The 20,480-nt window shown below is 53.1% G+C and overlaps 1 protein-coding gene across 2 annotated transcripts in view; it reads left to right on the plus strand.

Moving 5' to 3' along the window:
• RALGAPA2 (Ral GTPase activating protein catalytic subunit alpha 2) overlaps positions 1-17,367 on the plus strand; it is a 282,520-nt gene extending 265,153 nt beyond the window's left edge. Inside the window, exons 40-42 of one of the 2 annotated variants that reach the window (XM_036825221.1) lie at positions 11,150-11,183; positions 13,908-13,915; positions 14,132-17,367. In XM_036825221.1, coding sequence (XP_036681116.1) covers positions 11,150-11,157 — 8 coding nt within the window. In that variant the 3' untranslated portion in view covers positions 11,158-11,183; positions 13,908-13,915; positions 14,132-17,367. The remainder of the gene's footprint in view (positions 1-11,149; positions 11,184-13,907; positions 13,916-14,131) is intronic. The other variant, XM_036825222.1, reaches the window with a different exon arrangement.
• The last annotated feature ends 3,113 nt before the right edge of the window (positions 17,368-20,480 follow it).

The following is a 20,480-nucleotide window of genomic DNA, read 5'->3' on the forward strand; positions in this document are numbered from 1 at the left end:
TGTCTGGACCTTAAAGTCTTGGAGGAATCCACTTATGTCTGTTGATAAATGAATCCCCAAATCACTATTACAGTCACAGCTAGCAATTTGGGAGTGGAGGACTATTGGCACGTGTACTTTGATGTCTGATTGTAAGCATTTTCAAGTACCTCGCTCAGAAGTTGACAAAGACGGGTTTTTCTCAAAGAATGCCTAAAACCAGGTTAAATGAGGGGTCCCTCTCCGGAAACGTGAATTGACCGCCTTTGCTGAAGATGGCTTTCTGCTTTAATGTTGCTGTCGGGAGCCAGCAGAGGGAGCACAGATCTTTGTTTATTTGTTAGCCCTGCATAAACACATCTGATTTCTCCAGATCTGGTCGGAAGCAATTCCTCCTTCACAATAGACTGGATTGTAAAGGCTCCAGGATTTAGAGCAAGTGGAAGGAAATTCCTCACCAGGCCCCATCAGACTCTGCCACTTTTCACGTAGGTCATATTTGGAGCCTAAACCAGATTAGCCTGAGTCGGTGTCAGTCTGCTGCCACCGCTGCAGCTACTGTGCAAGAACGGCAGACCTGCATCTGCACGCCCAGGAGGGTGCACTCTTGGAAAGGCTTACCGTGCTCACCTACCTGACGAAAAAGACTCGTCATTCTTTTCTGCAACAAAATCACTGTTTTAAGTTCGCAGAAGCTATCAGAAGACCCTGCCTGGGATCGCTGGGTCATTCTGGTGGCCAGTAAGTGTCCTCGTGCCCACCAGCCTTTGCGTCGAGGAGGAAGCTGCACCCAGCTCTCACTTGCTAAGAACCCCGACGGCAGGTGTCCTAGCCCTTCTGCAGTGACCCCCGTCACGGCCATTTGCTGGGCGGTAAGCCACCAAGTCAGTCGCCAGAAACAGCACAAGGTGGAACTGACTCTAACCCCCCAAAGATGAAAGGTTTTCCCTGTTGGATGAGGGTGGTCACTTCACAGACTCATTCAATATGTCCCCCTCTTTCCCTCCCTCCCTCCCTGTAAAAGTGGTCTGAATAAGGTTTTTGCTGGATAGCACTTAGTATGTATTCGCCTTCCTCATAAATTTGCTGAAACCAGCCAAGGGCATCGTAGAACGTGAAGCTAGAAGGGGCTTCAGGAGACCCCCCCCGTCCAGCCCCTCACATTCTGATAAGCTGCAGCAGCGATGAGGAGCGACCCGGGGCACCAGCCTCAGCCCCTCCACCCTCTTCTCCTCCTCGCTGTGAGGTCAGCACGCGTGTCAGGACAGCATCCCAGGCTCAGAGGGTGACCGCTTCCCTCGGCCCCCGCTGCCCCGGGTAGTTTGTCACCTAACACTGGTTGTTGGTGACCTTGGTCACAGAGCTCCTGACCAGCCAGTGAGAAGGGAGTTTTTCAGTTTAAACAACCCATGCAGCCTCTCTGGGAGGAGAGAAGCGAACACTGTCTCAGTGTGTCTTTTGGAACCGAGCCTGCTGGGGAAAGCTATTTCTCCCTCTCTGTGGTCCTTCAGGAAGTCTTCATGAGATAGGAGTGGGGTTTGGGAGCGACACTGACAGGACCGCAGGAACCGGGGCTCCCAGCGCACGCTGTGTGACGCTGTGGGCTCTGCTCGTTCCTGTCACGGTGGCAGTGTCTGCGTTTGTTGGCCTGTACGCCCGTGGGACCGTGAAGGTCTGTGGGGTCACCTAGCAGCTGTAGCTACAGAATCCTTCTAACCGGCCACATCGAACAGATCAGGGAACTGAAGCCCAGAGTATGCGCCGACTTCATACAGTCAACAGACGCACATCAGATGCTCCCAGGTGCGCGGGTAGGTCAAGCTCCAGGGCTCCAGGGGGCCGTCCCAAGGCCGCGAGGGGCTTCAACGTTCTGGGGGTGCTAGGAACACAGCAGGATCCAGGCCCCGAGTACTGGAGTGGAGGCAGAAGGCGGAGCCGTCAGCAAGCCTCGGGCCACCCTTCGTGTCCCGGGGTTTGTAGTTTCCTCCCTTGGTGCTGGATACGGTGGGGGCTGGCCTGCCCTCGCTCCCTCCTCAGATCCCACTGACCCCATGCCCAACACTGGCCAGAACCTTCCAGTTCCAGCCTGGAGCCAGCCTCCCCAGCTGCAAGGGGGATGTGTCCTATCAGAGGGCCAGGCTCTGGTGTCCTCTTTGTCCAGCCTGTGGCCTCGGTCAAGTTCATGTTGCTCTGCAGCCCATAGTCCGATTCTGTAAAATGGATTAACAGCAGTACCTTCTACATAGTACCCAATAATACGAACTGAAGGGCATTCGGAAGGCTCAACAAGTTAGTATGTGTAAGGGGCTGAGGATAGTTGCCGGCACGTAGGAGCCCTCCACAGACGTCCCCTGGGCGGTCCCCTCACCACCCTGCCAGTCTGGGTTTTTCCTCACTCCGTCCTGTGCCACCCTCTTCCCTCCTGTTTCCACGTGGAACTTGTGCCTCCTGGCTCCTCCTCTTGTCCTGGAAGTCCCCTCCGCCTGCGTTGGCCCGTCTCTTGGGGGGGCGTGCAAACGGGGCCACTACCTATGAGATGCTGGCCAGACATCCCACCTGTGGGGACCGTCCCAGACGTCAGAGCCACGACTACAGACCAGGACAGCCCAGAACTATACTCAGGCCATCCACAAGTGTCCCCCAAATACAAGTTCTCTGATGTTGCTGTCCGTTCAAGAGCTCGGGGCCACCCACTCTGCCCGCAGCGCGCTGGGCTGCATCTGAGCCGCGTTGCCACCTGGCCTGAGAACCACCGACCACCCCGCAGGGGCCCCTCCCTCCCTCCCATGTCACCCGCCGGCTCAGCCTGACCCCTGTACATATGACACTTCTTTAAAAACTTGTATCTTCTTGGAAAGATGATAAAGCATCCATAGGAATTTTTTTAACCCATAATCCCATAGCCGAACCCGGTGGTGCTGGCTCAGCTGTGCACTGGGTCACCCTTGAAGCCATTCCATCCAGATGGTCCCTCCACCAGAGATTTGGATTTTTTTGGTCTGGGCATGGGGACTTTCTTTTAAAAACTAAGCAGTGCTGAGAACCACTGTCCCGCACGAAGGCAATTCTGTGATATTTCCATCCTCGGTCCAGCTCCCTTTAACTTATCTCACGTCTTGATTTTTTCTCAGCACGTGGAGGGAAGGCTTTGTCTTGTGTGTGTTTCTTCTATCTATAATGGGCTGTAATTTCTTTAAAGAATGACGCATAATTTTCTTTCTTACGTCATATGCAACAGGACTGCAGTAGAAATGCAGGCAGGAAGGAGTCTGGCTGTTGCTCTAAGGGGTCCAGGTGTCTCCAGACCACAGATGTGTGTGAGGCCTGATACAGGAGCCAGAACAAACACCTGGAAGCGGCTGTCATTCTCCACCCCCCGACCTTCCTGGTCTCCTAGTGAAAGTGGCCCAGTGAAGAGCACCAGGGCCCAACCCGGGTGTGGGGCAGGCAGGGCAGCCAGCATCCTGGTTACTCCACAGACTGGGTGACGCACTAGGAATAACTGAACCTTGGTTAGGATGCTTTCCTGAGTGATACTGAGGGTTTTAAAGAGAGTTTTCGACTACCCTGTTTCGCACCCCATTTTGCCTCGTGCTTATTCATCCCTTTTTCCTCTAAAACTTCTTTACTCTCCCTGGTGTCAGCTCCGGAAGAGGGAAGCAAGAGATGAGACAAACATCTGTTCCACTTGACCAGATAGAAAACAATGTTACCCTCTCGCAGCCGCCCCTGAGCAGGACTCTGCTGGGCGTTTCAGGGGAGCACAGAGGGCTCTGGAGACCTTGCACTCTGTCCCTCCCCTTCCCTCCTGGAGCTTGAACTCTTGTTAGGGAAAAGCAGACACTCATGAATCACCAAAATTGGCTACTTATTAATAAGCGCAGATCAGTTAGCTCCAAACCACAACTACATGTCACAAAGGTTCATCAAAAAAAAAAAAGACATTTAGTCAGTGGTTTGGGTCATTTGTTGAGATTTCCCTGAGCCGGCCTTGCCGTCTGCTTCGTGAGCCTGGAAAGAATGGAAACTTGCCTGATGTGTGTCAGTTGTCCCACTCAGCGCCCTGCTGGTCAGCCTGTAAGTTTCCCACGCTGGCTGAGATGGGGACTCAGAACTGGAAGGCCCGTGGACAAGGGAATGAGATGCAGAAAGAAACCAGTCCTTCAGAGCCAGCGGGGGGACCCTCCTGCCCCGGGCAGGCAGGCGCGGAGGCTGGTCCCAGGTTCCCGGGAAAAGGCGGGACCCGAGACGATTCATTCCAGAGTATCGACATGACATTTGATGTGTTCCTTTGGAAGAACTTGAAGCTGCTGCTTTTTCTGTGAAATGCTGCCTTAGGTTTGCCCTGGTTTCTCAGTGTTGCAGGGTTTTAAGTGCGAATGGCACCCTCCTCCTGCCTCACTGTTAATTACGGCCCCGGGGACACACAGCAGTTGCCAGGAGATGGCCGGCAGGTACCAAGAATTTTTCTCACAGACAGTTTTTGGAAAAGACTCTTAAAGCTTATTTGAAATAACCTTGAGAAATTGTTTCGGAAGAGTCTGGAGCTCCTGACACCACAGGTTCACATACCTTGTGAGCCATGGCTGGGGCCCTCACCTCCAGAAGGTTCTAGCAGGGGGAACACAGCCTCGGCCGTCAGGGTGGGTTCCTGGAAGCCTCGATGGTTTTGCCTGAATTTCTATTTAGCAACGACCAAAGCAGAGGCCAAATGGGACCTCTCTTAGTAACATTGCAGACAGCTGAAGAAAAAAAGGAAGAATATTTTATACCCTCCTTTTCCTGAAGAATATGAAGATGATGACCAGGAAATAAACCTCTAAATAGCACAGTAAAGAGAAAAACTGGTTCCTCTTTTCCCATTGGCCTTTAAAGTCCCTCGAAAGGCTTTAAAGAAGTCCCTTAAAAATGGGAAACATGCCAGTCAACTTTGTAAAAAATTTAAAAAAATAAAGATTGCATGAAGCAGACAGCATTGACGTGGCCAGAGTTCATTTCTCAGCACCTGAGAAACCTAGTAGCGTCAGTGCAGAGAGTGTTGAGAAGGAACAGGCAGAACCCTATCCTCTGACCGCTTCCAGAATATGAATCCCAGCTGCACAGGACACACTGCACCTACCTGGGCCCCCACGCGGGCCACCCAGCATCTCTCCTCCTGAGCGGGATCAGCTGATCCGTGTGGTCACCTGGGGGTGAGGAAAGCCGCCGGGTCTTCCAGGACCCTCTGGCAAGGTTCTACCCCGCAGCCCCGATCCTGGGCGGGACCATGAAGCACACACTGCCTTGCGTGGCTGCAGAAGTGCGCCCGGGCAGATGCTGCAGCTGGCACTTGAAATGGGGTGGCAGCTCTCTGATCTCCCGCTCGGTCCGCCTCCCCAACATGGTGATGTTTGCGGGAAGCCTTGAGGGAGACAAGGGAGAGGGAGCCATTTGGAATTTGGGGGAAGCAGTCCGGGCAGAGGGAACAGCGAGAGCAAAGGCCCTGAGGCAGGAGCTCTCCTGGCCCATGTGAGGAGCAGGGAGGAGCCCAGTGAGGTGGGGACGGAAGAGGAGGAGGATGGTCAGAGTGGCCCTCAACCCAGGCACAGACCTCAGCTGTTACTCTGGTGAGACTGGCGGCTCCCTGGGGGTGTGAGGCAGTGGGTGACGTGTTGTGATTCTTGTTTGAAAAGATCACTCTGGCTTCTGCGGGGCATATTCCTCAGGAGGGGTGGGCAGAAGACCAGCCGGGTAAAATGCACGCCCATCACCTGGCACGCAGCAGGCACATGGTGCATGTGTGACTAAGGAGTGAACGTGGGTGGTTCAAGAGCTGTTCTCCCCAGACCTTCACTGTGGGCCCACAAGAGAGGCCCCCAGAGAAGCCCCCTCAGCCCGGTGCCACGGAACGCGGCCCTAAGCCAGCCAGCACACGTGGAGGGAGCTCAGTGACACCCCTCCTTCAGGGGAACTGGGCGGGATTCTGACCTGTGCCCACCCCTTTAAGACCCCCAGACTCACACCAGAACCCACGAGCTTGCATGAAGGACCACGGTGGGTACCTCTCCATCATCTGGAGAGACTTAACATGACTCCCAGTTACCCAGAAGGGCTGGAACATGGGGTGAGCTTCCCTGGCATTTCTGATAGAAATGGTCTCTAGAACAATCCATGGACAGTAATTCTTTACATCCCCTTGGGGACTTGCAGCTTCCTGCACATGCTCCCCACCGTCTGCCCTCAGCAGAGCAAGAGTGAGCCCTTTGGCAGTTTGGAGCTGTTCTCAGCCTTGGGTGTTTTTTGTTGTGTCAAGGCCGGGGTCACGGCTTAAGTTTCTCCCAAACGAGACTCATCACCCACCCCAAAAGGACCCCTGCTTGTGGGAAACACGCTCACAGAAGTGAAAAGCGGGGTGCGGGGAGGAGCCCTGCCTTAGTGGCAAAGGCAAAATGTTCCTCCCCGCAGGCAGAAAGGATGATCTCGGAGGCTTTGTGGTCTATACAAGGTGTAAGGTGGCAAATGCACCCCCTTTTCGGCACGGATAACTGAGAAATCCAACTGAAAGCTAACCAAAGTATTTCCTACATTAGAAGCGGGCAGCGCAGGAAGATTTCACGTGTAGAAAACATCTTAGCTGTGGGCTAAAGCAGCTTCCTTCACATCTGAAGACCAAAGGACAGCTTTTATCTGTAGGACCCAGACAGCCCACTGCACCTTTACTGCTTCCTCAGACCAATACGGAGAACTCACCGTCCTCCCACGAGTCACCACAGACGTAACTGCTGTGTTTCCTGGAGCTGTTGATTACTGGGGAATTTAAAAACCAGTGCCCAGCAGCACACAGAATCCCGGTGTAATCCCGCCTTGCCGCCCAAGGCCACTCCTGAGTTTTTATAAAACAGACGAAGTTAGAATAAAGCTGGGAGACAACCTTGCAGGGAGAATAGTGTGTCGCCTGAGGGGTAGCGCCGTTTGCTTTGCTTTGAGGATGGTTCGCCGTGTGTGGCGTGGCTCGGGAGGACCCTGGCTGGGGCTCCTGCTGAACCCCACAGCTGCCCCCGGCCCCCTGCCTCCCTGGGTCCCATGGGGGACTTCTCCCTAGAACTTGGAGCCACTTCTGTCGTTTCCCTCTTGGAAAGGCTCTGGCTGTAGTGGTGCCCAGGCCAACTTCTATTCTTTTTTGTCATTTTTGAAAAACGTTATTGAAATATAATTTGCATACCATACAACTCATCCATTTAAAGTAGGCTACTCAGTGTTTTTAGTATATTCGCAAAGTTGTGCAACCATCACCACAATCTAATTTTAGAACCTTTTTTATCCCTCCTGAAAAACAAAAACATAAACCCACTAGTAGTCAATCCCCATTCCCCTCACCCCCAGCCCTAAGCAACCACTAGTCTACTTTCTGTCTGTCTGGATCTGCCTATTCTGGGCGTTTCGTGTACATGGCATCAGACAATACGCGGTCTTTGCTGACTGGCTTCTTTCACTTAGCACGTTCTCAAGGGTCATCCACGTTGTAGCCTGTATCAGTATTTTACATGTTTTTGTTGCCAAATAATATTCCATTGTAAGGGCAGAGCACAGTTTGGTTCCATTCATCATGTGGTGGACATTTGGGCTATTTCCATTTTTTAGCTATTGTGAATATTGCTGCTATAAACATTTCTGTACTGTTTTTCCATTTTGAGATGTGAATAATTCAATCTGGTAAAATGAGCAGTCTCTCCATGGCTGGGATGGACTGAGGTCTCCGTGTTCACGCTCCATGAGCTAGCGGGAGGGTCTGGAAACATCTTTCTCCACGAGGGCCCAACAAGACATTAATTCTCAATGTTTAGTTAAATTCAGTCATAGATGCATGAATGTACATTATAGTCATGGAAGGGGAAGAGAAAAATGCCAGACAAGCGTTTTCAAGAACGTTCCACCCGCTGGCCAGGCCCCCGCACAGGCGGGCGGGCACAATGCACGCAGTTTCTCTGCCCGCCTGTCTCTCGGTCCAGCTGCCCTAGCTTTCTGCTTCAGAACCCAAGTTGATGGGCCAGACCAACGACCAAAAAGAGGAAGCCGAGCCCAGAGCCAAGTCTGGGGCCAGGACACAGCCCCTTCTGCTGGGTTGGAAATTCTGGAAGCCATCCTTGGGCCATTTGGAAATGGTAATTAGGCTGGCTAGCACCCACTGGCCTTGGGTTGCCAGTGTTGAGTTGAGTGTGTAGGCTTACCCCGTCTACTGCTGCACCTGTTCTTGGTCCTCAGAGCCATTCCAAGGGGTCTGAATAGCCCAGACAGCTCTCTGATCTCCCACTCGGTCCGCCTTCCTGCTGGGAGGGTATTTAGCGCTCGCCTAAAGCTGGAACCCCAGCCCACTGTTTCTCTCCCTCACCATGCCAGCTCTCAAAACCATTCCCTTCGCTAATTATCCTGAACCAGCTCGTCATTTCCCACAGTGACGGCTCAGTAACAAGGACCCGGGGAGAGCAGGCACTTTTCTTCTCTGACCCTGCCCAGCATTATCCCAGGGGACAGTCCCGGACGGCAGCCTTGCCTCGGAGATAAGACGCCTGGTGCAAATCCTTGCTCTTTTGCGTTCCGGTGAGTACAGCCAGAGAAAACAGGCCACAGAAAGGCCCACCGGTTCTCGAAAAGCCTCCGACAGAGCTGCGTAGAGCACAGCAAATCTCCAACCAAGACGGTGGTCTCCTGTGTGTCTTGAAACCCTTGTGGATATCCAGGTGTCAAAGGAGTCTCACAAGGCCCAAGAAGTAGGACATCTTTCTCTAAAAGCGACTTCTGGAGTCTCCAGACACCCACTCTGTGTCTGAGCCGCTGAGTGACCGCAGTTGGCCCGTTGGCATCCAAGTTACTCCTGAAGGGTCTCCCCAGGGGCGTCTCGCTCAGCTGCTCTCAGATGTGAGCGGGGCCGACTCCTGATTCCCAGCACCACTCACGTGTAAGAAAACTCTGAATTTAAGATGCCTATTAACCCGTACAATCAGTGTTTCTCCACCTTTTATTCTTCCTGCCGCACCAGGGAGGCTTCTAAGACATTTTTATTTCCTAATTTGTCTCCTCCCCTGAAACACCACAGAAATACCGTTTACCTGTATATCCTCTGTACTTCCATCTGCGCTTTATACAAATAATGAGTAAGATATTTTTGCCCCCCAATGGCATGCCGTTAACTTCGCCGCCAAAGCTTCCAAAGGCAGGGCTTTCATCTGCTCTGTTCACCGCTGTCACCTGGAGCCTAGAACAGTACCTGGCACATACCAGGCACCCGGTTGATGAAATAATTAGCGTTTGTGTCTCCCATGCCGCTGGGCATCACGCAGCTCCAAGTACCGTGATCTCTTCTGGTGTCTCCACCACTGCCCAGGGTGGTGGGTACCTCTTGCTGACCCGCAGGGAGGCATCAGGAAGCTGACAGCCTGCTCTTCTGTGCCACGCACAGGGCCCCCGCCCTTTGGTAGCACTGTCTGTGTGTCAAGGGCAAGTGACATTTGAGCCCCATGGAATAATTACGGCAGCCCCCAACCGCCTCTGTTTTTGCATCTCCTTAACTCGGCCATGGATTGGCAGTTCCTGAAACATTCTGTCTGGCCCAGCACAGCACACCGGGCTGCATCTGGGGACACACCGGGAGAGGGGCAGGCTGTCCTCATCAGCAATTACAAACAAGCCCTCCATTGTCAGACGCACCATCTGTCTGCTTGCTTCCACCAATCGGGTGCCTGGACGCCCAGCATCACCAGGGCCGAGGGGCTGCAGGGGAGGGGGACCGAGAAGCCCCTCCGTGGGGAGAGGGTCAGCAGCACGGGGCCCTGGGAAGCCCAGCCCCTCCACTGGAGGAAGACCCACCCAGAGATGTCCCACGATTGCCGTCTTCCAGGAGCACATGATGCATTGGGGGAAGACAGGCAGTCTAGATCATCGCATTGTCTAAAGGTTCCTCGGAAAACATACCAGTCCAGCACCAGGAAGCAACCCTGCCCGAGAACTTCCTGTGCCCCTAGAGCTCGATCACCGTGTAAAGAAGGAGCCGTTAACAGTGGCTAGAAATCAAGTAAGACAGAGAAGCCTAGTGCATCATCACGATCGGTTATTTATCCTGAAGTTCCCAACCCCACATAATTTTGGGGGGTGGGGAGGAGTGAAATTTTCATTGATGGATTGTACAATACAGCTTCAGAGAAGCCCAGATTTCTTCCGGAGAGCCCCACCTAAGATCTGTCGGTGGTCCCTCCTCCGACGGCATCCGTCTTAGAAACTGGCCCTGGTCACCGTGCCTGCCTTGCTGGCGAGGTTGGCAGACAATCCAAGTTTACAACGGCGGCCAGACGGACAGCAGTCCGTGTCATTGATAAATGTCCTTTGTCCGGATATGATGGTGGTCTAGTGACACTGAATTCAGGAGCATTGTGGTGGTTAGGTCCCCTGACGTGGAAAGAGGCTGTGTTTGCTAGGGAAACCCATGTGGGAAATAGGATGGCCGTGGTGAGGGGGGAGTGGGGTGGTTAAGAAAAACTATCACAAAGCACGAAAGAGCTCAGAGCCTCTCTGGGGTCTGGCAGGACTGCTGGGGTCCTGCTCCTCTGTGCGCGAGGTTCCGATGTCGCCTCTGCAGGGTCCCTTTCGCGGCCACACCCTGCACAGCACACTGCGTGCTTCCCCCCTGGGGACTGTCACATCTCAGGTGCCACCCGTACTGAACTAACACACTGCGTACCACTCAAAACCTGTAAAATGAAACTTGGAGACATATAAACTTGTATACTTAGAGGGTGTCAGTTATCTTTTCAAGGCATCCGTAGAATTCCAACTGCTGGTCTTGAAAACTCTTCTCTTTGACTGTATCTTAGACCAAATATTTAGGAAACATCAGGCAGCAGGGACAGGATACCAAGGTCAGTGCCACCCAGTGTCTGTGGGGCTCCCAAGGGCATCTGTCACACATCCTGGGAGAGCTAACGTTACCTTCGTTTCACACCTATCTGGGTGACACCAGCTAGAATTCTGTCCTGCCGAGGGACTTGTAGGGGAGTTTCCAATTCGTGATGATCTCTGAAACTGCAAGAACGCTCAGGCCACCCAGGAATGAACGTATTTTTAGCACTGTGCTCATAGCAAGTTGGGCTGTGCCTGTGCCAGGCTCGCATTCACTTCATTTTATGTTCTTTCCCTTCAGATACGTAAAGGCCTCGGCGCAGTATTTGTACAAGGTAAGACTGACACTTCAGCGGATTTGCCAACCACCCTGCTCATTCACTAACCCATCTCCCTCCGTGTCTGACTCAACGCTGAGATGCCCCACAGGTTCCTGCCTCCTGCTCCTCCACAGGGGCTCTGCCCTGCGTGTCTGCGCTGCCCGCCCACCCGGGAAACCCAGCCTGGCCTTTCTTCGGCCCCTGGACTCCGGGTGGAATCCAACACCAACACCTGCCATCCCAGAAAATGTCTTTGTCACCCGCCCTTTTGTGTGCGGGGCCTCGGGGAGCCAGTGGACCCGGGGCCGCCCCCTTTTTTGTCGCCGAGCCCGGAGGAGCAGGGTCTTGAGATGGACCGATAAGACGCAGCACGTGCGGGCTGGCCTTTGACCGCTGGCCTTAATGGGGCCTCCGAGGCCTGGGCTGGGGAGGGCAGGTCGTCCCGGGTCTGCTGAATGGAACAGCTGGGAAAGGAAGAGCAGACAAAAGCTGGGGGATCTCAGAGGGTGGAGAACCCCGGGATTGCTGTGGTTTAGGACCCAGAGGGCAGGCCAGCCACGGCAGGTGTGACCTCCGTGGGCCTCCCCTTTCTGCCCCGGTCTGGGGTCCAGGCCCTTCCTGTGTGCCCCGATGGACGGCAGACACCCTGCAGCAGTGCTGCAGAAAAGCCTCTCGGGTTGGCCTGGGCTGTGCCCACTCGTGGGCTCATAGGTGGAAGGGAGACCAGATGATGAGGAAGATGATGGGGCAGGTCAGGGAGCGAGCTGTCATTTATCAACCCACAGTGGAGCCGCAGCGCAGACGCCGTCACTGTCTGAGTAGATGTGGAGGGGAAGTTAGGGTCTAGATTTCTTGGTTTAGCCGAAGCACCGCCCGCCTCCCCCAGGCGGGGCCACTGCCACTGGCTCTCCAACCCAGCTGCCCTTTCTTAGCCCCTCAGCCACGGAATTGCCCCAACCCCGGGCTCACTGGGGCCAGCCCCCAGGGCGACACGAGCCACAAAGCCCAGGTGCCCATGTCGGCCGGGCAGAGCAGCTGTACAGTCCCCTCCAGCAGTGGGGATTCATGCAAAAGCCTTTATTTGCTGGGACCCCGTATCCACACGTGTCGTCCTGCTGCTCCACAAAGGTGGCCAAGTGGGGCTCCAGTGTCCTTTGAACAGACCCCCGGCTTCCAGCACGAAGAAAGGCCGGGCGGGGGCAGCGGCTGTCAGCCGCCAGGAGTGGAATCGCCCCCTTTGCGGCCGGCCTGCTCGGTCCGCAGCTGCCACCTCCCCATCAATCACAGGGTGCAGTGGGCACGACAGGAGCCAGGGGACGGGCCAACGGAAAGGTGGGGACTGGAGGAATGCCGGGGGCGTACAGGACAGGCTCCTGCTCGGGCGTGACCTTCCTGGGGCCCCCGGTGGTGGGGCCCCTGCCCTCAGATGCACGAAGGCCACTTTGCTGCAAGAGCTTCGCAGCTCATTGAAGTTGCTATCACCCTGCCCACGCGCCACGCTGCAGTGCAGGACCGAGAGGCGCCCCCTCCTGCCTCCCTGGTGAGGGTGGAGGGCTAAATGTTTCCCTTCTGGTCCAGAAGTACTCTCACTTAATATCAGGTCTTTGAACATCACTTTATCTCTTTCATTTACTTGCTTTTTTTTGGGAAGGGGGTCCCTCTCCCAATCGATCTGATTACATAGTGGGTGGGGTGGTTCCTAGTTAATAACGTGAAGTCTTGTACAATTCGAAGTGAAGGTATTCAAACTGGAATCGTACCTGGGATTCAGTCAGGGCTGTTCGCCCTGCGGCCCGCTCCCCTGGGCTACATGCTGATGCTGTGCCCGCCTCTGGCTCCAGGGTGATGGGCGATGTAGCCAACACCGTCTCCGCCTCGGATGGCGGTACAGCTCTGCTGCTTTTAGCGAAAGCAGCCTGTTTTCAAAGACGAAAACAGCAGGAGAGAGACCCACAACTCTTCTCTCTGCCCGACCTTCCTGGGACCAGAGGGAGGAGACAGAAGCGCGGGCTGGGGGACCTTAAGGAGCTGAATTTCGGAACAGCACCGGGGAAGGTGGCCTCCTTGGGTCCAGGCATGTTTGCAGGTATTGATTCCAGAGGCTGTCCCTGGAAACAATGAGGTCAGGTCCGAAAATGACAGAAGATGCTGTCTGTGAATAAGGTCACTTGCGTAAATTAATTTCAAAGGCCAGTAATGATAGAAATGGCAGAAGCCAAAGCCCCAGAAGCGAAGGATGTCGGGAGAAGGTTAGAAAGCCTGCTTTTGAGGAAGCTGGGGCGAAGCCCAGCAGGGTTTAAAAATAGGTTATTAGGAGGGTGACGAAACGGTCCTCCCTCGAAGCACTGCCCAGGGGACCTGCCTCAGCAACAGCGGCCCGGTGTTGCAGCAGCGGGCGCCTGGGTTCCTCCGAGCAGCCCTGGGGACTGGGGGCGCGGCGGGCACGCAGGCTTCAGCTTCATTCCTTTTTCCCTCTGGAGCTAAACAGCTGTAGGCGCTTCTGGACGCATTCAATTAGTCCTGACCTCCTGTCTCAGACCCCTTAGGGAATAATCGAGTTGTGACTCCTGGTGTAAAGTATCAGCATGTAGATGCGTGTAAATAATAACACCGACCGATCCACAAGCTACCCCTGAAGTTTTTCTTGCTCTTTCATTGACTCTGGGCAGTGCTGTTCCATTGGCTCCCCCTGTTCCCTGCACTGTCGTCAGTGCCTTTTCTCTTCCTTCTTTATTGCAGATTGGACGGTAAGGCCCAGTGAATTTCAAAAAGATTCATAGCTCCTTTTATGCTGCAGGAAAGTCCAGAGCAAAGGCTGGGAAGAAAGACCTTGGTCTGTGGGTTCATTCAGCAAACACCTCTGCACGCGCAGCTCCGGGCGGGGGTCCAGCCCTCTTCCAGGGGCCGTGGCACGTCCTCCCTCCAACCTGTGCCCACGTGGGCCTCCCTCTGCTTCCTTCCAGGGTCCTGGCTGCCAGGCTGAGCCTCCCGCACAGCGCCTCTCGGGGAGGGGGAGATGGCTGAGAGTCCCCCACTTCCCCACCCGAACCCCCAAACCCAGACTTCGGGAACATCGCTGCCCTGCTGGTGCCCTCAGCCGGTCTCCCCGTTCACCGTCTTCTGAAGTTGAAGAGGAATCCCACCGAAATGCTGTGGATCAGACTTTCAAACTGATCCACATCTGTGGCATCTCAGGAACCTTGGGCTTCGAAAGAAGAAAAGAAAAAGTTGCCAACCACCGGAGACTCACCCACTGTCACGCGGCGCCGGTGGGGCTGCCCTAACAGAGGAAAAAGGAGAAGGTTCCGGGCTTTCCGGGAGGGCGGGGGGCAGCTGGCTCTGTCCCCCGGTCGTTTATAAACCCATCATGTTTCACCGAGGGGCCGGCCAAATGCCTGTCAGGTTGTTGGAGGAATGTTCGTTCCCTGCCTTGATTTTGCTCGTTCTTCTTCTGTTAGGATTTATGGTTAGTCCAAAATTTCATCATCATGGAAATTGGCTTTCCCTAGAGTCTCGAGCCCGGGAGAAGTTTTACCTCCGTTGCTGTGTGTATTCCACCTGGTTCCTGATGCCCGCTAACTGGGGAGAGGTTTCCTGCCCCTGGCCCTGCTGGAGGCCCTCCAGGTGATGACGGTGAAGCTTCTATCACAGAGCGCTCAGGTGATTCTAGAAACACAGGGTCCTGTCCCTGCAGAGCTCCCTTCCAGGCTCCTCCAAAGGCTTTGCCCTGTGGTGCCCTGCCGGCAGGGGCCTCACACATGTTTCCTGACACACAGAGCTTTAGGGTGACAGATCCCGAGCAGAGGGTGTGTGATCCCTACTTTGTACCCATTTGCCTCCCCAAGGAAGGCCTGTTGCATCTTTTTAAAAAAAAGAGAAAGAAAGAAAGAAAGAAAGCCCCACCTTCCGTCTGTGCTTGCCGGGCGCTCTTGCTGGGGTCAGGGTGTTGGATGCAGTCCCTCTGCTTGTCATCTAGGCCCTCGGGCCATTTGCGGAGTAAGCCCGGGGCTCAGAACAGGGGAGCCACCAGCTAAGGGCTTGGAAAGGTCTCCGTGCAGGTGCTTCCCCGCCCTCCCCTACCCTCCGCCTCTCCACTCTTGCCCTCACCTGTGCACACCCCCAGCCTGCCTTGGCCACCTTCCTGCTGAGCCCACTCACCCGCAGAGCTGCCGTTTTCCCTGACCACCCAGGTCCAGGTGGCTGGGCTGGTACCCGACGTTGGCAGGAGAGGTGGGCAGACCCAGGGGCCAGCCTTGGTGTGGGGACAGTGGAGAAGGCTTTCCTGGAAGGAGGGGACTTCTAATTCTCGAGGGAGCTTGTTCTTCTGTTTTACAGAGGACTGCAGGTAGGACTTGAGGCCAGGCCCACAGAAAGGGGCGGCTCGAGCACCGTTGGGACCTGAGAGAACCAGGTTCATTCCAAACAGAAGCAGCGCTCCGGGCTGGCCTGTAAACGGGGCCGATTTGTTGCCTGATTGGGGGCTTAGTGGCAACATAAAAGGTGACTGGAAGTGACAGCCTTTTCTGCTGTGTTAGCAGCTGTCACGATTCTCATCTTCCCAGGCACCCCCTCCCCGACTTTAAGTGCTGTGGGCTCTCTGCTTGGTGTGCTTTGGCCCACGTAGCTCTGGACTCAGCACTCCTGCCGCTGCTCCACGTGGTACCTCGTTCCTGCGGGAAGGGCATCGCGTGCTCCTGGGCTCCCAAGTGCCACATAAGCTCTAGCTTCTGGGAGAATGTGTCACCTTCAGGCTCTAGAATACCCCTGTTGCAGAATTCTTGGATTTAGTCAGTGTCAGGATTCAGAATCGTATTGAACCTACCCGGACTCCTGCACCATGCTTCCATTTCATCTCCAGGAACCAGTCTTGACCTGGAGTGGGAAATCCGGTTGTAGGTAGCAAATAGGTAGACCTTCCTATAATCCCTAATGATTTTTGGCAGCCCCATGACCCTAGAGGACAGCCAGAAGTTTTATGGCTCTTCGCAGTAACAGCTTTGGTTTGGAGATTTGGAACCGGGAGACAGGAACTCTAGCGACCAGTTTTGCTTGCACTCACATGCACTTGAATCGTTCTTGTTATTTGGGGTGGAAAATTGAAATGATCAAGTTTTTTTTTTTTTCACTTAGAAAAGCAAATATTGAGCTTCTGTAATAAATGCCTTTCAGCAAAATTGCCAAGGGTCACTCATCCGGTGGGGACCCCACCTGAGTCACAGTGCTGACTCGTCACATTAGTAGGTCAGCCATCTGTAAACAAAAGTGGTCCTAAGTGGCCCAAAATAGATAAGACTTGCTGGCTTCCAGGCAGGGCCAGGCCAGTCCCCTCACTTCTCTGCACGCTGATTTCCATCTGAAGCAAAGATGTTGTTCTATAGTCTCACTGAGTAGGTTTTTGTACTTAAAAAAATAGTAATTCCACAAAATGATGACAGTTTAAGTGGTAAAACCTTAAGTAGACAGCAGTGAGGACTTGTAGCTAGGGTAAGCGACTGTCACAGCGTCTTCCTGCGGTTAAGGCTGCAGTTCCCAACGGCCACTGGGAAGGAGGGGGTTTCAGCCTTGACCCTGTGAGAGAGGCTGGCTTATGGGACCTTAGCCTTACCAACAAGATCATGCGGATCGGTAGACAATGCAAATCACATCTTCCTGACCTTCCTCAGGTGTGACCACCTGTGCTTCATTTACTGTCATATCTGTATCATCTGGAGGTTTGAAGGATGCTTTCATGTTTACTGTGATGTCATAGATGTAACTGTGCTTACCTTCATAGCTACTGAAGGGGAATGTTCCACATCCGAAGGGAAATTCAGCAGGAAACAACAACCTTTTAGTTGCACTCAGTACCTATGTATGACATACACATTAAGTGAATGTTTTCTTATGTTTTCAGGTCTACAATATTTAGTACATGTAAATGAGGACGAAATTTGATAAACATGGTAAATTAAGTTATAGGGTGTCATTTGATTTCTATCTTGCTGTCTCTTGTTATTTAATTTTCCTGATGCTCCACATCTGGGCTTATACCTCCATCGGTGTAGACCTTGCCTGTAACCCACTTGGCAGGCATGGTGCCCCGTGGCGAGGGGCGACCCTCGCCCGGAGAAGCACATGGCTCACCAATGGCCACTACCTGACTCTCCAGTTTGCCCTCTGTCTTTAATTCTGATTTACTGTGACGACTTACTAAAGTAGAAACACAGTACTCATGTGCCACATGTTTCTCTTATTTGCATTATAGTTTGTAGGAAAATAAAGTTTATCCTGGCATCTAACAAAAGATGGTTTACATTTTTATCAGACGAAGTCGTTCAAAAGCATTTTTTTGAACCAAAGCCTTAATATGTATCCAAAATGGTAGCCAGTATGGATACAGGGAGGTTTGCCAATGTATTCATGTAAAAATTGACCTCTCAGTTCATACCCTGGAATGCCAAGACCAAGCATCATTGATCTCCTATATCCAAGTCCCTCCTGTTTTCGTGATTAAGTAGCCGGGTGTGTATCAAAGCCCACAGTGAGCCCCGGCCTGGGCTCCCGTCTCTCAGGGCAGCCTCTGCACCAGCCACCCTTCCAGAGGTCTGGAGTCCCTGACCCTGCTGAGCAAGAGGCCAGCTTTGAGGGTTTGTCTTGTGAAGAAGTGGTAGGCAGGATGTAATAACGCCTCCTGTTGGTGTGCTGAAGCCCGGTTGTGGCCCCAACTCAGGACTCCAGCCACGTTCGGACCACCTGGCCAGGTGGCCCCTGCCAGCATCCTGAGCTACTCCCAGGCTCTGGACAGCAGGGAACTTCCAGGACATTAGACAGTCAAGCTTTGTAAAAAGCATCCATTCGTCCATCTGCAAATATTTGTTGAGTACCTATTACTTACAAGACATTTAGTGACCTCCACAGGGATCCAGCTGCCTTCCTGGGAGCCGAGTAGAGCCTGAATCCATTTGGCTTTTTTTAGCTTTTGACTGTTAGCAAGAGCTCGCTTGAAGGTATGTTGTGCCTTTAATACTTGGTCCCTCATAAAAGGAAACCGGATGATTTTATTCGTTACAGAGGCTTCGTAAGATGCTGAGTCCTACCCAACCCCCCACCTAGATTCCGATCATCAGGTCTCGGTAGAAACCCATTGTCTGTTTTTTTCAAGCCCCCCAAGCATTCTGATCTGCAGAAGGATTGCGGTTGAGGCGCTTGGACCAGCCCCATCGAGATGCATTGGGCAGCCCTCACCTGCAGTCCCTCCCGCATGTGCATCTTGGAGGGGCCGGGAGTGTGGGGCGTTGGGGAGACCGAGAGCGGCTGGCTCAGGGCAGCACCTGCCCTCCTCTCTAGATGCAGATGTTTGTATTTGTTCACTTCTGTACACCTTTGAGGTAGTGCTATGGTCCTGTGTCTGTGTATAAACTAAATCAGGGCCACTTGATTTATTAAACAGTTTATGTCAAGGGGAACTCTTATCGTTCACCTTCTTTCTATAGATGGCAATTGTTTTAAATTGCCTTTCATTTTTCAAATCAAAAAGCGGAAGTCATGAATGTGGAGCCCAGTGGACGTGCTCTGGTGCACCCGGCTCACCAAGGCCCAACTGTCTAGTTGGAAGGGCCATCCCTCCACTCCCGCCACCTCCTTCTACAGCTGTTGAAACCCAGGCTCCCTGGGGCCCCGCAGCTGGAAGGTGGGGCTCCAGGCAGGGGCCCCATTTCTTGATGACACCTCTCTCAGCAGCAGTCGCTGTTCTTAACCAGTGTACACGTTCCTTTCAGCTTCGTGAAAATGTAGCTTTGTGTTCCTTTCAGCCACCAGACACGTTTCCCTGAGGCCAAGTCTGAAGCCACCTGGCGGTCCTCATATAGACCAGGCCCCGGGAGGATCAGGGAACTTGTTTCCTGGGAGACCCTCCCTGTGGGCAGAGAAGAGGACACCGGGCCTGGCCTTTCTCTGGGGCCCCAGGAACTGCTGGATGGTACCTCTCTGGAAAGACGAATTGCTCACATCTTCAGATCTGAACAGTGGGCTTCTGGCGAAGAACCCGGAGCGGGAGCAGGCTTCCCAAGCTTGGCGGCGGTGATGCCTGGGCAGGCCTGCCACCCTCTGGAAGGACCCCTCTGCTCTCTGTGCACACACAGCCTCAGAGTCATTGAGCACCCGGGGAAGTTTGGCCAGAAGTTTCTGTTCATTGTCTCCTGAAAAAAGTTCTATGTTCAGGAGTTCAAGGGAAAGGAGGGAAAGACACAACAATGGCCTCACATGCCCTTAGGGAAAGAAGCCTGCTCCCAAGACCTACATCAGAGGTTTTTTGTACTCGGCTCCAGCCACACCTCCTGCCCAGATAACAAAGCACGGCCAGCTGACACCCCAGGGCGTCAGGGGCATCTATAATCATAGGAATACTCTCTTCCCTAAATCAAACGCTCTCCAATTCACCCTCCACTACAATCCAACAGCAGCAACAAAAGCAGCAGGAGCTCTGAAATGATACTTTCTGAGTAATATTAAAGAATGTTCTGGAATTGGAGATTACTTCTTTTTTGTCGTGAACATTTTAATTGAAAAATACTTCTGCTACCTAAGTCTCCACTAGCCTACGTTAAATTGGATGAGATGAAAGGGGTGAGAATTTATAACCAGCTGTCATGGTAAGAGATATTTGTCTGGAAGATTCTGCCTCTTACAGAACAAGGGAGAAATTAGGAATTCTCCCTGGCGGTCCAGTGGTTAGGACTCCGTGCTTTCACTGCCGAGGGCGCGGGTTCGATCCCTGGTCGGGGAACTAAGATCCCACAAGCTGCATGTTGGGGCCAAAAAAAAAAAAAAAAATTAGGAATTCTCAGCAGCCTCCCTTCTGGACCATGTCAGATATAAAAACACTGACTAGATTCTTTTTTTAAACATTCAAAGCAAAATATTCCCACCACAAATATCAGACGACATTGTATATGTGATCAAAATTCTATTTTTAACATTATTTTAGGAAATAAAGAAAAAAACGAATAAATTCTGTCTGGGACAAGAATACGGTTCCCTGTGTGTCCCGGTGTAATTTTCAATCTTCCACTTATATGTCCCACCTCACCCTCTAGCAAGACACGTGTTGGGTTTGACGGAGAATCTCTTCTATAAAGAGGTCACGCTCACCAGCTTCCACCTTGAAGTGGGATCCTGGAGGCCTGAAAATTAGAGTGTGGCTCTCGGGCGGGTGTGAAGTGGGCAGGGGCTTGCTATTAGAGCTCCTGAATGGATCTTTCGCACTTCAGAAAGGAGCCTGGCAAAGAAAAGCTTTTTTCCATGAATACTCGGGGACTGCTCTCTGCTGCTCCG

Source organism: Balaenoptera musculus, chromosome 15 (genome assembly GCF_009873245.2).
Source record: "Balaenoptera musculus isolate JJ_BM4_2016_0621 chromosome 15, mBalMus1.pri.v3, whole genome shotgun sequence".
Lineage (NCBI taxonomy): Eukaryota > Metazoa > Chordata > Mammalia > Artiodactyla > Balaenopteridae > Balaenoptera > Balaenoptera musculus.